Below are 17871 nucleotides of genomic sequence, written 5' to 3' on the forward strand. Positions count from 1 at the left end.
GCTAAATCAGGGTCACAGAGTGTTTCTTGGTGGTCTTAAAGAAATCTACTTTGAAACAGAAGTATTCGCCTCACACACGGTTATGGACTTTAAAAAAAAAGTACTATGTCAGATATAGAGTTGAAATGTTTTACATTATGATGTTTCATCCCAATATTACAGTTTATATTAATCACAGAAAACTGAAATGTAAGGAAACATTTTGACATAAAAAACACTGCATTTCCCGCATTTTTTCTCTCTCTCACCAAATGAGTCCAATAGAGTGCTATTTGGTCATTTGACTGCAGGTAGGGGCTACATGTTATGCATTAATATCAATCTATTAAGGGATACTTCAGGACTGTGGCAATGAGGCCCTGTATCTACTTCCTCAGAGTCAGGTGAACTTGTGGACACCATTTTTATGTCTCTGTGTCCGGTATGAATGAAGTTAGACGTAGTTTCGCCAGCCAATGCTAACTAGAGTTAGCGCCATGACTGGACGTCTATGGGTATCTGCATAAACTTCCAGTCATTGACGCTAATGCTAGTTAGCAATTGCCTTCAAACTGCACGCAGAGACATAAAGATGGTATCCAAGAGTTCATCTGACTCTGGAGAAGTAGTTAAATGGTTTCCCAAAGTATCCCTTTAACCATACATACATCTGTTGATACGTGTCACAGCTGAGGTTCTTGGTGCTGAGGCAGTGCAGAAACCCTCCTGATGCAGACGGCAGGAACAGTCTCAGACGGCCAGAGAACCACTTCCTGATGACATCACTGTCTCTCAGCTGATCCTCAGTCAGCCTGTTGACCCGGATCTCTCCAATCACATCTAGCACCTGGGATACTGCTGGGCCAATGAGAGGTTTGGACTGGGGAGGAAGAGATCGGTCATTCAATAACAGAACAACAGGGCCACGTTCAGTTGCAAAACGCTCTCGAACATTGCAGATAGAAAATGATTCCTACATAGCATATTCCTATGTGAACTTTCCAAAACGTTGCTTCCTGCTGAACGCGCCCCACACATTTAAGGAAGGTTGATTTATGTTCTCACCATATTGGAGAACATGTCCAGAGCTTGGTCTAAGACAGAGGTCAGTTTGGTGAGGAGAAGCTTCCAGGTCTCTTTAGAGTGAGAGGAGTTGCCGGGCAGTTTACATTTCAGAAGAGACACCAGGTGTTCTGCAGTGAAGTCTTTCAGCTTCGAGAGAGAAGAACAGATGATATGGAGTCAATGAATGAATACATGTAGAGGGTTTCTCTACCTTGGTATCTCTACAGTATCTCTTTGTCTCTCATACACTAGAATCACGGGCAATAGTGGAAAAATCTCACCGATGCGCAGGCGTACTCCTCACATTACTTAACAAACCAGATCAGCACAATGATATCTATTGGTCCAAGATGAAATATTCGTTTTTACTTTAGAAGCAACTAATTACCTGTGAACAAGCATACTGTTCCAAGCTGAAATTGCATAGAACTTCTGTCATATTCCCCATGTGCAGGTGGTGTTGTAGTGCATAGCTGTGGAGAATTGAAAAGACAGAATTAGCAGAGGTATGTACTAGGGTTGAATGGCGGGAACCCAGTTACAGAGATTTACCGCACAAAACCCCTCCGTTTTCCCGGGATAAATAACTGCGAGAAACCGGTAAATTATAATAAATGATTTACAGTTTATGAACAGCATGGCGTGAAATGGAACTGTTAAGTTATATGTGATGTCTAAATCGGGCTTCTCTACGGCCTCTGCATGATGAATCATCAACGCCCAGCATCAACGCTCAGGTAGGCCTACATTTGCTGAGGCGCAGCCTATGCTACAGTAATATAAAGACAGCATAAGCGTCTAATTTACTCATCTCTATCTGGCTTTCAGGGTCACCTTGTTTTTTAAGTGTAAATATGATTTTTTTGTGGCTGCAGAGTTTTAAAACTGCCCATCACTCGAATATCGTTGCTTTAAATCAGTGCACACGCCACCACTCTCTCGCAATATCTCTCTCTCTCTCCATCGACTCCACTCAAATTGCATCCAAAGTTGATCATCCTGTCTAGATTGATATATCGCCCTATATATAGATGTCCTACCCTACCTCTTTCAGGTAATAAATATAATGCAGTATTAGCCTTATTTAGATAACTAATGATGAGTTATGCATAATAAGCTTCTAATATATAGCCTCTGTCTCTTGATCAATACGCAAACACCTGTGCCTCGCCGGCCTCTTCTTTAAAAACGCTGCTTAACTCGTGGAGTTTTCTTGGAGTTTCTTATACCGATAGACTATTCTAAGAGGGACGCAAGCCTCTTGTTTGCTGAACGTTAAATTGAGCAGACAATTGAACTCGCGGGTAGTTTGAAAGAAGAGGGAACGCGCAATGGCGGTAGGCTAGAGCAGTTATTAATTCAGAGCCATAACCATTCAATCTTCGTGAAGAGAAGTGAAAGCCTTCTGCATCTAATTCTAGTCCTATATTATTCCAAGAATGTCATTAGAATGATGACGATAAGGACAACAAAACGTATTTCATTTAACTGTTGAAAGCGAGGAAGGAATGAAGCAACAATAGAGAAAGAAAGAGGAGGAAGGCTAATAACATTAAGGGAAATATTACGAAAGGTGTTTATGTGTCAGCCTACTAATTATACAAATTGGCCCGATTATATTTCAAAATTAAAATAAAATTCACTAGTCTATACTTGTAACTTTTTTTTACTTTTTGACATTAAATGTCATTAATGTAGGGCTCATAAAATGTATTTAATATATATATCAGGCTCAGGTAGCATCAAGTTTACATTTTCATTCTGATCAAAGCTCTAATAAAAATCCAGACATATTTATACGCTTTATAATGCTTTTGAACGACACTTCCGGTTTTGGCAGGAAATACCGGGTCCCACCGGGAGAAAAGTGATTTATTCTCAGGATGTAACGTTTGTAAAATCCCGGAAAATATTAAACCCTAGTATGTACAGTAGCCGACTAGCTATAATGTTAGCTAAGCATTAGCACACCTAGCATTAGCACACTTAGCATTAGCACACCTAGCATTAGCATACCTAGCATTAGCACACCTAGCATTAGCACGTTAGCACTAGAACAACAGCACCTAGCATAAATGTAATGTGATGTATCCATACCTGTTGACTCCAGCACAGACTCTGGTATCTGTAGATGGTCACAGATGAAAGAGATTAGTATGTTTCTTATCATTTATTTGTTTCAGACAAATGTACAGTATATCTGTATCTTATTACCCGATAGCACTGTTAAATACAGATATGTAAATATATGCAAATAAACTTACAATTAAATGGTGTTGATGGGCACTGAAAATAAAACAGTTATTTAAATTACAATTGTGATGTTTTGAAATTACAATATTAATATTTTCCTAACATATTTCAATGTATTCAATATATTTTCTGCTTACCTGTTCATCCAATCCACAACCTGACCAAACAAACAAACACATGTGTTAAACAACAGGGTATGATGGGAAATATTTGTGAGGATTTATTTAGACCATAAACAACATGAAGGATTGATGAAAAGATTCTAAGTGTGACTGACCTTCTGGAGCGGTCTGCATCAGGTTGTCTATGTTGGCCCAGATGACTGGCTCCATCTCTGGAGGTACAGACGATAAGGCCTGGTACAGACGCTCAAAGCTGAGACAGACACAACGGAGAAGTTAACATAATAAACCACGGCATTTCACAGAACAGAGGTTCAACATGGCTTGTGTTTCAAAGAGACAGAGCTTCAGTTCTCCCATGTTGTCTAACTTACATGATTTTGTACGATTTGCAGGGCATCGTTATCTGAAACAAAACATTACGAAAGAGTTTATTTATAATGTTGAAAAGGTGTTTTCAGGTTGTCGTATCCTGCCTCTAAATGTTGGGTCGTATTGTTAGGCTCATTGTTGACCAGTAGAGCTGTGTTACCTCCGCAGACAGCCTGACGAGGTGGTACAGGAAGTCAGGGAGTCTCCTCTCCTTTGGTGACTCAGTCAGGAAGTCAAACACTGTGTTGATGATGACATCTTTCCCTGGAAGACCAGGAAGAGGCAACACCACCAGCTCTGCTGTCTGCTTTGGAGAGAGAACCTCCAGGGCTGACAACTGGAAGGAAAGAGACAAGAAGGTTATTAAACATTAGATTCAGTTTCTCTATCAAATGTTAGAGACATAACAATTACTGATATGGTGACTCAATATAATCACTGAATAAATAATAATCCAAATATCTATGTACTGTATAATCATGGACCGCATAGTGAAGGAAAAGCAGCCAACAAGTGCTCAGCCTATGTGGGAACTCCTCTAAGACTGTTGGAAAAGCATTCCAGGTGAAGCTGGTTGAGAGAATGCCAAGAGTGTGCAAAGCTGTCATCAAGGCAAAGGGTGGCTATTTGAGGAATCTCAAATATAAAATATATTTGGATTTGTTTAACACTTTTTTTGGTTACTACATGATTCCATATGTGTTATTTCATAGTTTTGATTTCTTCACTATTATTCTACAATGTAGAAAATTGTAAAAATAAAGAAAAACCCTTGAATGAGTAGGTGTGTCCAGAATTTTGACCGGTATATACAGTATAAACATGGTGGCGCAGTCAGCCGACATTGAAACGTACATGACTCTCATACTTACAGCAGAGAAATTACCATTTAGATCATAGAAATCACTCAGAGGAGCGAATGCAGAGAATGAACCAAAGTTCTTGATCAGCCAGTCTGCACTGCTACTGGCTGAAGAGATGCACTGTGGGTCTGAGGATTGAAACAGTGAAGGGATATCAGTATATCAGAGGCCATTTTCGGATTATAATGATTTCTGTTTCATTTAATAGTAATAATCAATATGCAGTGGGACTGCGACTGCTGACGATCACATGACAAGAGTCTGAAGCTTGCCACCATAGAGTTGTATAGAGATCGCAACGTTGTATCTGTGAGCGCACGGGCAGCGCCATTGAGGCCAACTCCATTTTGAAGTAGTCCATTTTTTCTTCTATTACTTCTATGTGTTGGTAAACAAACTGAAAGGGTTTATACTTTATGTTTTATCTAACCCTTATTTTACCAGGTAAAGTTGACTAAGAACAAATTTAGATTTACAGCAACAACCTGGGGAATAGTTACAGGGGAGAGGAAGGGGTGAATGAACCAATTGGAAGCTGGGGATGATTAGGTGATCATGATGGTATGAGGGCCAGATTGGGAATTTAGCCAGGACACCGGGGTTAATACCCCTATTCTTACAATAAGTGCCATGGGATATTTTAGTGGCCACAGAGAGTCAGGACACCCTTTTAACATCCCATCCAAAAGACGGCTCCCTACACAGGGCAATGTCCCCAAACACTGCCCTGGGGCATTGGGATATTTTTTAGACCAGAGGAAAGAGTGGCTCCTACTGGCCTTCCAACACCACTTCCAGCAGCATCTGGTCTCCCATTCAGGGACCGACCAAGACCGACCCGGCTTAGTTTCAGTGGCAAGCCAGCAGTGGGATGCAGGGTGTGTTGTTTGAACAGGTATAAAGCCAAGGTTGGCAATTTATTGCCACATGCAGTTGTGGAATGTCTATGTGATCCTTCCTTAACCTATAGGATGTTCCACCCAGTTGACTACTTCAAAATGGTGAAAGTCATCAACGTTGCTGCCCATGCTAAAACTGGATTTTGGGCAATAGAGTCCTCTATACAACTCTATGCTTGCCACATGTACCTGAGGAAGTGATATGTCCCAACTTATATTTAAGCCATAAGGCACGGGGGTGTGTGGTATATGGCCAATATACCACGGTTAAGGGCTGTTCTTAGGCACAACGCATCGCGGAGTACAGCCATTAGCCGTAGTATATTGGCCATATACCACAAACCCCCGAGGTGCCTTATTGCTATTATAAACTGGTTACCAAGGTAATTAGAGCAGTAAAAATAAACGGTTTTGCCTGGAGAACTGATCAATCAGAACTCTTACCTGAGGAGTTGTGATTCAACAGGAAGGGCAACAGGAACTGTTTGTAGATCATGTGACCGTGCATTTCATACATCTGCTCGTCCTCCTGGTCCATCAGCTTCATTTGTTCACTCAGCTCCTCCACACTGTGGAACCATAGATATATTATTAGTAGTGTTAGGTTAGGTTAGGTTTAGTGTTACTCACAGGGCTTGGTAGATGCATTAGTGTTAGGTTAGGTTTAGTATTACTCACAGGGCTTGGTAGACGGGGCAGGTGAAGTTCTTGGTGCTGAGGCAGGAGAGAAGGCTGGGGGGGACGGAGGGAAGCAGGGGCTTCAGTTTGATCTGGAACCAGAGCCTGATGAAGTCTGGGTCGTTGAGATTCTCCTGGGTCAGAGCCGGGGAGTCTGCCTGGCCAAACACCTCCTGGAAGTGGTGCGCCACCTCACTGAAGTTCTGTATGGGGAAGATAATATATTAAACAACAGTCTAATTCATTTTGTGAGACCAGCAGCATAACTCTACAGCGTACTTTCATGACTTATTGTACAAGGATACATATTATGGTAAATAACCATTTACGTTTTTTATGAATTCCACACGTAACATTTTGTCCAAATTTTTAAGACCTCAAATATGATCTAATGTCCAAATAAGTCCCCTAATGATTGGTTGAGACTTACCGCGGTGGAGAACTTCTGGACCAATGAGTTGAGCCGCCCCGTCAGCTCCACGACCAGACGCATAACAGTCTCCTCGGACATCGTCATGTTGCTACGGGCAACACAGTGCAGGACGCGCGCCACTTTCTCCACGGCATTGGTCAACTAGAGCAAGAGAGAGGGACAGATGGAAAGATTATATTATTCTCATAACTATTATTTGTTGTAATTGCTGTTAATATTATTACCGCTATTAACGTTATCCTTTATATTCCATTATTAATGACTTATTTGACCATCGTTGATAGATTAGATAGATGATTAGATGAGTTTATTAGTCACATAGACAGGGTAGCAGGTGTAATCGCAGGGTACAGTGAAATTATTATATTCCGAGCTCCAACAGTGCAGGTCAAAAAAAAAATCACTTTGACAATGTAAGTGTTTTTCACTTTTCCACGTCAACAAAGTATATTGAATTGGATTTCTTTAAAATTTTATTGAAAGAGATCACGCGAGAACGAGATGTTGAGAGGTTGTCATGACATGCAGTCACCAGTAGGTGTCTCCGTACTCCTCTAATTCTACCTATATCAGTCAGAGGCCTACTATTATTGAAGCGAGAGAATCCTCGGCATAGAACTAATATAACAGCTATCTCCATAGCGATTTTGGCCGTGTTCCAGCATGATTTTTATTTAACTAGGCAAGTCAGTTAAGAACAAATTCTTATTTACAATGATTACATTGCAGACGCATGCCAGATCTCACAACGCCTGGATAGGTGTTTAATGTATCAGCTAACCCCATCATATGATATAGTCATGTGATGCCCAACTGCTCTGTCGATTTGGCCGGAGTAGGCCCTCATTGTAAATAAGAATTTGTTCTTAACTGATTTGCCTCGTTAAATTAAGGTTACATTTTTTTTTAAATCTATATTTTTTTTAAGATGCAATGCAACACCTGTAATGTAGTCGGCCTGGAATACAACTGACATGAACTATAGATGACATGAACTATAGATGACATGAACTATAGATGACATGAACTATAGATGACATGAACTATAGATGACATGAACTATAGATGACGTGAACTATAGATGACGTGAACTATAGATGACATGAACTATAGATGACATGAACTATAGATGACGTGAACTATAGATGACATGAACTATAGATGACATGAACTATAGATGACATGATATATAGATGACTGTAGCTACTCACCCCACATGACCTCTCCTCTAGGGTGATGCTACATACGTCATGGGGCATAGTGTCATTGTCCATGCTGTCCATGTCTGAGTTCAGGTAGCTATGGAGACAGAGACAGACACAGAGACATAGTAGAGACAATTAACATAGAACACAACACAGATCGTCAGTAACGGTCAGTAAATATCATGATCAGTGACTTTCTTGCATCAGCTATGGTACTATGTTTGGTACTAGCTACATCTGTGAGTATGGTACTATGTTTGGTACTAGTTACATCTGGGAATATGGTACTATGTTGGACTTGTTTGGTACTAGTTACATCTGGGAGTATGGTACTATGTTTGGTACTAGCTACATCTGTGAGTATGGTACTATGTTTGGTACTAGCTACATCTGGGAGTATGGTACTATGTTTGGTACTAGTTACATCTGGGAGTATGGTACTATGTTTGGTACTAGCTACATCTGGGAATATGGTACTATGTTTGGTACTAGTTACATCTGGGAGTATGGTACTATGTTTGGTACTAGCTACATCTGGGAGTATGGTACTATGTTTGGTACTAGTTACATCTGGGAGTAGGGTACTATGTTTGGTACTAGCTACATCTGGGAGTAGGGTACTATGTTTGGTACTAGTTACATCTGGGAGTAGGGTACTATGTTTGGTACTAGCTACATCTGGGAGTATGGTACTATGTTTGGTACTAGCTACATCTGGGAGTATGGTACTATGTTTGGTACTAGCTACATCTGGGAGTATGGTACTATGTTTGGTACTAGTTACATCTGGGAGTATGGTACTATGTTTGGTACTAGCTACATCTGGGAGTATGGTACTATGTTTGGTACTAGTTACATCTGGGAGTATGGTACTATGTTTGGTACTAGCTACATCTGGGAGTATGGTACTATGTTTGGTACTAGTTACATCTGGGAGTATGGTACTATGTTTGGTACTAGCTACATCTGGGAGTATGGTACTATGTTTGGTACTAGTTACATCTGGGAGTATGGTACTATGTTTGGTACTAGCTACATCTGGGAGTATGGTACTATGTTTGGTACTAGTTACATCTGGGAGTATGGTACTATGTTTGGTACTAGCTACATCTGGGAGTATGGTACTATGTTTGGTACTAGCTACATCTGGGAGTATGGTACTATGTTGGCCATGTTTGGTACTAGCTACATCTGGGAGTATGGTACTATGTTGGACATGTTTGGTACTAGCTACATCTGGGAGTATGGTACTATGTTGGACATGTTTGGTACTAGCTACATCTGGGAGTATGGTACTATGTTTGGTACTAGCTACATCTGGGAGTATGGTACTATGTTTGGTACTAGCTACATCTGGGAGTATGGTACTATGTTGGACATGTTTGGTACTAGTTACATCTGGGAGTATGGTACTATGTTTGGTACTAGCTACATCTGGGAGTATGGTACTATGTTGGACATGTTTGGTACTAGCTACATCTGGGAGTATGGTACTATGTTGGACATGTTTGGTACTAGCTACATCTGGGAGTATGGTACTATGTTTGGTACTAGCTACATCTGGGAGTATGGTACTATGTTGGACATGTTTGGTACTAGTTACATCTGGGAGTATGGTATTATGTTGGACATGTTTGGTACTAACTACATCTGGGAGTATGTTTGACACTATAATTGGGACTTTATTTGCCACTTAAATGTTATTTATTTAACCCTTATTTTACCAGGTAATTTGACTGAGAACAGATTCTCATTTACAGCAACGACTTGTGGAATAGTTACAGGGGAGAGGGGGGGTGAATGTGCCAATTTTAAACTGGGGATGATTAGGTGACCGTGATGATATGAGGGACAGATTTAGTACCTACTATTGTGCTTGTCTTTTGGCACTCTGTTTGAGACTACATTTGTTTCTAACTAGTGCTGTATTTGTCAGTGTATTTAGTGAACATTTTACTCACAACACTTTGTGGAAGACGGCCTTGAGGCTGCCAGGTATGTGCGTCTGGTCGGGGGGCAGGACACGGCGGAGAACAGGCACCACTACATGTTCATACCAGTCCTCTACGTCCAATATGTCTTCCATCCAGTCTTCCTGCTCGTCTTCCTGGGACCTGTAGTTCCCGGCCAGCTCGGCCAGAGTCCAGTTCAACACAACCTGAGTTAGAGTGGTGCTCCTGATCTCAGACAGGGGCTTCTGTGGAGGGGGAAGACAGACGGGGTTAGAGAGAGAGACAGGGGCTTCTGTGGAGGGGCTGAGAGACAGGTGAGACAGACAGGTGAGACAGACAGGGTTTAGAGACAGACAGGGTTTAGAGACAGACAGGGTTAGAGAGAGAAAGGGTTTAGAGACACACAGGGTTAGAGACAGACAGGGTTTAAAGACAGACAGGGTTTAGAGAGAGACAGGGTTAGAGAGAGACAGGGTTTAGAGACAGGGTTCAAGAGAGACAGGTGAGACAGACATGGTCAGAGACAGGCAGGGTTAGAGAGAGACAGGTGAGACAGACAGGGTCAGAGACAGACAGGGTTAGAGAGACAGGTGAGACAGACAGGGTTAGAGACAGAAAGGGTTAGAGAGAGACAGGTGAGACAGACAGTGTCAGAGACAGGAAGGGTCAGAGAGAGACAGGGATAGAGAGAGACAGGTGAGACAGACAGGGTCAGAGACAGACAGGGTCAGAGACAGACAGGGTTTAGAGACTGGGTTAGAGAGAGGCAGGGTTTGGAGACAGGGTTAGAGAGAGGCAGGTGAGACAGACAGGGTTAGAGAGAGACAGGTGAGACTGACAGGGTTAGAGGCAGACAGGGTCAGAGACAGACAGGGTTTGAGAGAGACAGGGTTAGAGAGAGACAGGTGAGACAGACAGGGTCAGAGAGAGACAGGGTTAGAGAGACAGGTGAAACAGACAGGTTTAGAGACAGACAGGGTCAGAGACAGACAGGGTTTAGAGACTGGCCTAGAGAGAGGCAGGGTTTGGAGACAGGGGTAGAGAGAGACAGGTGAGACAGACAGGGTTAGAGAGAGACAGGTGAGACAGACAGGTTTAGAGACAGACAGGGTTAGAGACAGACAGGGTTTAGAGACTGACAGGGTTAGAGGGAGACAGGTGAGACAGACATGGTTAGAGACAGACAGGGTCAGAGACAGACAGGGTTAGAGAGAGACAGGTGAGACAGACATGGTTAGAGACAGACAGGTTTAGAGACAGACATGGTTAGAGACAGACATGGTTAGAGAGAAACAGGGTTAGGGACAGACAGGGTTAGAGACAGACAGGTTTAGAGACAGACAGGGTTAGAGACAGACAGGTTTAGAGACAGACAGGGTTAGAGACAGACAGGGTTAGGGACAGACAGGGTTAGAGACAGACAGGGTTAGGGACAGACAGGGTTAGGGACAGACAGGACCTCAATGAAGGTAGTGAGGAATGGTAAAGACAGGACCTCAATAGAAGGTAGTGAGGAATGGTAAAGACAGGACATCAATAGAAGACAGTGAGGAATGGTAAAGACAGGGTCAATAGAAGGTAGTGAGGAATGGTAAAGACAGGACCTCAATAGAAGGTAGTGAGGAATGGTAAAGACAGGACCTCAATAGAAGGTAGTGAGGAATGGTAAAGACAGGACCTCAATAGAAGACAGTGAGGAATGGTAAAGACAGGACCTCAATAGAAGACAGTGAGGAATGGTAAATACAGAACCTCAATAGGAGACAGTGAGGAATGGTAAAGACAGGGTCTCAATAGAAGGTAGTGAGGAATGGTAAAGACAGGACCTCAATAGAAGGCAGTGAGGAATGGTAAAGACAGGACCTCAATAGAAGGTAGTGAGGAATGGTAAAGACAGGACCTCAATAGAAGGCAGTGAGGAATGGTAAAGACAGGACCTCAATAGAAGGCAGTGAGGAATGGTAAAGACAGGACCTCAATAGAAGGCAGTGAGGAATGGTAAATACAGAACCTCAACAGGAGACAGTGAGGAATGGTAGGGAAAAGTGTGTGTGTGTGTATGTGTGTGTGTGTGTGTGTGTGTGTGTGTGTGTGTGTGTGTGTGTGTGTGTGTGTGTGTGTGTGTGTGTGTGTGTGTGTGTGTGTGTGTGTGTGTGTGTGTGTGTTTACTTGGTGCGTGAGCGACACAAAGTCCCTGACGAAGCTTCCGAAAGGCCTGAAGACCCCCATGAACCCGTTCACCACCTGGGATTGGACAGAATCAGACAATTGTCATTTCCTCTACCTACTGACATATCACTTCTGTTTGATTATGGTTTATTAATGCTCTACTCTGGGATGCATCTCAAATGGCATCCTATTCCCTTTATAGTGCACTACTTTTGACCAGGGCCCTATGGCCAATGGCACCCTATCCCCTATATAGTGCCCTACTGTTGACCAGAACCTATAGCCCTATGTAGAACACTACTGTTGACCAGAGCCCTATAGGCCTATGTAGAACACTACTTTAGACCAGAGGCCTATAGGCCTATGTAGAACAGTACTTTAGACCAGAGCCCTATAGCCCTATGTAGAGCACTACTGTAGACCAGAGCCCTATAGCCCTATGTAGAACACTACTTTAGACCAGAGCCTATAGCCCTATGTAGAACACTACTTTAGACCAGAGCCCTATAGGCCTATGTAGAACACTACTTTAGACCAGAGCCCTATAGGCCTATGTAGAACACTACTTTGGACCAGAGCCCTATAGGCCTATGTAGAACACTACTGTAGACCAGAGCCCTATAGCCCTATGTAGAACACTACTTTAGACCAGATCCTATAGGCCTATGTAGAACACTACTGTTGACCAGAGCCCTATAGCCCTATGTAGAACACTACTTTAGACCAGAGCCCTATAGGCCTATGTAGAACACTACTTTAGACCAGATCCTATAGGCCTATGTAGAACACTACTGTAGACCAGAGCCCTATAGGCCTATGTAGAACACTACTTTAGACCAGATCCTATAGGCCTATGTAGAACACTACTTTAGACCAGAGCCCTATAGGCCTATGTAGAACACTACTTTAGACCAGAGCCCTATAGGCCTATGTAGAACACTACTTTAGACCAGAGCCCTATAGGCCTATGTAGAACACTACTTTGGACCAGAGGCCTATAGCCCTATATAGTGCACTACTGTTGACCAGATCCTATAGGCCTATGTAGAACACTACTTTAGACCAGAGGCCTATAGGCCTATGTAGAACACTACTTTAGACCAGAGCCCTATAGCCCTATGTAGAACACTACTTTAGACCAGAGCCCTATAGCCCTATGTAGAACACTACTTTAGACAAGAGCCCTATAGGCCTATGTAGAACACTACTTTAGACCAGAGCCCTATAGGCCTATGTAGAACACTACTTTAGACCAGAGCCCTATAGGCCTATGTAGAACACTACTTTAGACAAGAGCCCTATAGCCCTATGTAGAACAGTACTTTAGACCAGAGCCCTATAGGCCTATGTAGAACACTACTTTAGACCAGAGCCCTATAGCCCTATGTAGAACACTACTTTAGACCAGAGCCCTATAGGCCTATGTAGAACACTACTTTAGACCAGAGGCCTATAGCCCTATATAGTGCACTACTGTTGACCAGATCCTATAGGCCTATGTAGAACACTACTTTAGACCAGAGGCCTATAGGCCTATGTAGAACACTACTTTAGACCAGAGCCCTATAGGCCTATGTAGAACACTACTTTAGACCAGTGCCCTATAGCCCTATGTAGAACACTACTTTAGACCAGAGCCCTATAGGCCTATGTAGAACACTACTTTAGACCAGAGGCCTATAGCCCTATATAGTGCACTACTGTTGACCAGATCCTATAGGCCTATGTAGAACACTACTTTAGACCAGAGCCCTATAGGCCTATGTAGAACACTACTTTAGACCAGAGGCCTATAGCCCTATATAGTGCACTACTGTTGACCAGATCCTATAGGCCTATGTAGAACACTACTTTAGACCAGAGCCCTATAGGCCTATGTAGAACACTACTTTAGACCAGATCCTATAGGCCTACGTAGAACACCACTTTAGACCAGAGCCCTATAGGCCTATGTAGAACACTACTTTAGACCAGAGCCCTATAGCCCTATGTAGAACACTACTTTAGACCAGAGCCTATAGCCCTATGTAGAACACTACTTTAGACCAGAGCCCTATAGGCCTATGTAGAACACTACTTTAGACCAGAGCCCTATAGGCCTATGTAGAACACTACTTTGGACCAGAGCCCTATAGGCCTATGTAGAACACTACTGTAGACCAGAGCCCTATAGCCCTATGTAGAACACTACTTTAGACCAGATCCTATAGGCCTATGTAGAACACTACTGTTGACCAGAGCACTATAGCCCTATGTAGAACACTACTTTAGACCAGAGCCCTATAGGCCTATGTAGAACACTACTTTAGACCAGATCCTATAGGCCTATGTAGAACACTACTGTAGACCAGAGCCCTATAGGCCTATTTAGAACACTACTTTAGACCAGATCCTATAGGCCTATGTAGAACACTACTTTAGACCAGAGCCCTATAGGCCTATGTAGAACACTACTTTAGACCAGAGCCCTATAGGCCTATGTAGAACACTACTTTAGACCAGAGCCCTATAGGCCTATGTAGAACACTACTTTGGACCAGAGGCCTATAGCCCTATATAGTGCACTACTGTTGACCAGATCCTATAGGCCTATGTAGAACACTACTTTAGACCAGAGGCCTATAGGCCTATGTAGAACACTACTTTAGACCAGAGCCCTATAGCCCTATGTAGAACACTACTTTAGACCAGAGCCCTATAGCCCTATGTAGAACACTACTTTAGACAAGAGCCCTATAGGCCTATGTAGAACACTACTTTAGACCAGAGCCCTATAGGCCTATGTAGAACACTACTTTAGACCAGAGCCCTATAGGGCTATGTAGAACACTACTTTAGACAAGAGCCCTATAGGCCTATGTAGAACACTACTTTAGACAAGAGCCCTATAGGCCTATGTAGAACACTACTTTAGACCAGAGCCCTATAGGCCTATGTAGAACACTACTTTAGACCAGAGGCCTATAGCCCTATATAGTGCACTACTGTTGACCAGATCCTATAGGCCTATGTAGAACACTACTTTAGACCAGAGGCCTATAGGCCTATGTAGAACACTACTTTAGACCAGAGCCCTATAGGCCTATGTAGAACACTACTTTAGACCAGAGCCCTATAGCCCTATGTAGAACACTACTTTAGACCAGAGCCCTATAGGCCTATGTAGAACACTACTTTAGACCAGAGGCCTATAGCCCTATATAGTGCACTACTGTTGACCAGATCCTATAGGCCTATGTAGAACACTACTTTAGACCAGATCCTATAGGCCTATGTAGAACACTACTTTAGACCAGAGCCCTATAGGCCTATGTAGAACACTACTTTAGACCAGAGCCCTATAGGCCTATGTAGAACACTACTTTAGACCAGAGCCCTATAGGCCTATGTAGAACACTACTTTGGACCAGAGGCCTATAGCCCTATATAGTGCACTACTGTTGACCAGATCCTATAGGCCTATGTAGAACACTACTTTAGACCAGAGGCCTATAGGCCTATGTAGAACACTACTTTAGACCAGAGCCCTATAGCCCTATGTAGAACACTACTTTAGACCAGAGCCCTATAGCCCTATGTAGAACACTACTTTAGACAAGAGCCCTATAGGCCTATGTAGAACACTACTTTAGACCAGAGCCCTATAGGCCTATGTAGAACACTACTTTAGACCAGAGCCCTATAGGCCTATGTAGAACACTACTTTAGACAAGAGCCCTATAGCCCTATGTAGAACAGTACTTTAGACCAGAGCCCTATAGGCCTATGTAGAACACTACTTTAGACCAGAGCCCTATAGCCCTATGTAGAACACTACTTTAGACCAGAGCCCTATAGGCCTATGTAGAACACTACTTTAGACCAGAGGCCTATAGCCCTATATAGTGCACTACTGTTGACCAGATCCTATAGGCCTATGTAGAACACTACTTTAGACCAGAGCCCTATAGGCCTATGTAGAACACTACTTTAGACCAGATCCTATAGGCCTATGTAGAACACTACTGTAGACCAGAGCCCTATAGGCCTATGTAGAACACTACTTTAGACCAGATCCTATAGGCCTATGTAGAACACTACTTTAGACCAGAGCCCTATAGGCCTATGTAGAACACTACTTTAGACCAGAGCCCTATAGGCCTATGTAGAACACTACTTTAGACCAGAGCCCTATAGGCCTATGTAGAACACTACTTTGGACCAGAGGCCTATAGCCCTATATAGTGCACTACTGTTGACCAGATCCTATAGGCCTATGTAGAACACTACTTTAGACCAGAGGCCTATAGGCCTATGTAGAACACTACTTTAGACCAGAGCCCTATAGCCCTATGTAGAACACTACTTTAGACCAGAGCCCTATAGCCCTATGTAGAACACTACTTTAGACAAGAGCCCTATAGGCCTATGTAGAACACTACTTTAGACCAGAGCCCTATAGGCCTATGTAGAACACTACTTTAGACCAGAGCCCTATAGGCCTATGTAGAACACTACTTTAGACAAGAGCCCTATAGGCCTATGTAGAACACTACTTTAGACAAGAGCCCTATAGGCCTATGTAGAACACTACTTTAGACCAGAGCCCTATAGGCCTATGTAGAACACTACTTTAGACCAGAGGCCTATAGCCCTATATAGTGCACTACTGTTGACCAGATCCTATAGGCCTATGTAGAACACTACTTTAGACCAGAGGCCTATAGGCCTATGTAGAACACTACTTTAGACCAGAGCCCTATAGGCCTATGTAGAACACTACTTTAGACCAGAGCCCTATAGCCCTATGTAGAACACTACTTTAGACCAGAGCCCTATAGGCCTATGTAGAACACTACTTTAGACCAGAGGCCTATAGCCCTATATAGTGCACTACTGTTGACCAGATCCTATAGGCCTATGTAGAACACTACTTTAGACCAGATCCTATAGGCCTATGTAGAACACTACTTTAGACCAGAGCCCTATAGGCCTATGTAGAACACTACTTTAGACCAGAGCCCTATAGGCCTATGTAGAACACTACTTTAGACCAGAGCCCTATAGGCCTATGTAGAACACTACTTTGGACCAGAGGCCTATAGCCCTATATAGTGCACTACTGTTGACCAGATCCTATAGGCCTATGTAGAACACTACTTTAGACCAGAGGCCTATGTAGAACACTACTTTAGACCAGAGGCCTATAGGCCTATGTAGAACACTACTTTAGACCAGAGCCCTATAGCCCTATGTAGAACACTACTTTAGACCAGAGCCCTATAGCCCTATGTAGAACACTACTTTAGACAAGAGCCCTATAGGCCTATGTAGAACACTACTTTAGACCAGAGCCCTATAGGCCTATGTAGAACACTACTTTAGACCAGAGCCCTATAGGCCTATGTAGAACACTACTTTAGACAAGAGCCCTATAGCCCTATGTAGAACAGTACTTTAGACCAGAGCCCTATAGGCCTATGTAGAACACTACTTTAGACCAGAGCCCTATAGCCCTATGTAGAACACTACTTTAGACCAGAGCCCTATAGGCCTATGTAGAACACTACTTTAGACCAGAGGCCTATAGCCCTATATAGTGCACTACTGTTGACCAGATCCTATAGGCCTATGTAGAACACTACTTTAGACCAGAGGCCTATAGGCCTATGTAGAACACTACTTTAGACCAGAGCCCTATAGGCCTATGTAGAACACTACTTTAGACCAGTGCCCTATAGCCCTATGTAGAACACTACTTTAGACCAGAGCCCTATAGGCCTATGTAGAACACTACTTTAGACCAGAGGCCTATAGCCCTATATAGTGCACTACTGTTGACCAGATCCTATAGGCCTATGTAGAACACTACTTTAGACCAGAGCCCTATAGGCCTATGTAG

The 17871-nt window shown here is 43.0% G+C and overlaps 1 protein-coding gene across 1 annotated transcript in view; it reads right to left on the reverse strand.

Moving 5' to 3' along the window:
• Positions 1-17871, reverse strand: part of mslnb (mesothelin b) — a gene marked incomplete in the record, with an annotated part of 183184 nt that overhangs the window by 136173 nt on the left and 29140 nt on the right. The window contains 16 exon segments of the mRNA XM_071354003.1: positions 648-859; positions 1045-1191; positions 1433-1517; positions 3142-3169; positions 3309-3330; positions 3435-3454; positions 3575-3672; positions 3794-3825; positions 3952-4128; positions 4664-4782; positions 5998-6122; positions 6232-6434; positions 6662-6805; positions 7876-7963; positions 9831-10066; positions 11991-12065. Coding sequence (XP_071210104.1) covers positions 648-859; positions 1045-1191; positions 1433-1517; positions 3142-3169; positions 3309-3330; positions 3435-3454; positions 3575-3672; positions 3794-3825; positions 3952-4128; positions 4664-4782; positions 5998-6122; positions 6232-6434; positions 6662-6805; positions 7876-7963; positions 9831-10066; positions 11991-12065 — 1811 coding nt within the window.

The sequence above is a fragment of the Salvelinus alpinus genome, chromosome 2 (genome assembly GCF_045679555.1).
Source record: "Salvelinus alpinus chromosome 2, SLU_Salpinus.1, whole genome shotgun sequence".
Taxonomy (NCBI): Eukaryota; Metazoa; Chordata; class Actinopteri; order Salmoniformes; family Salmonidae; genus Salvelinus; species Salvelinus alpinus.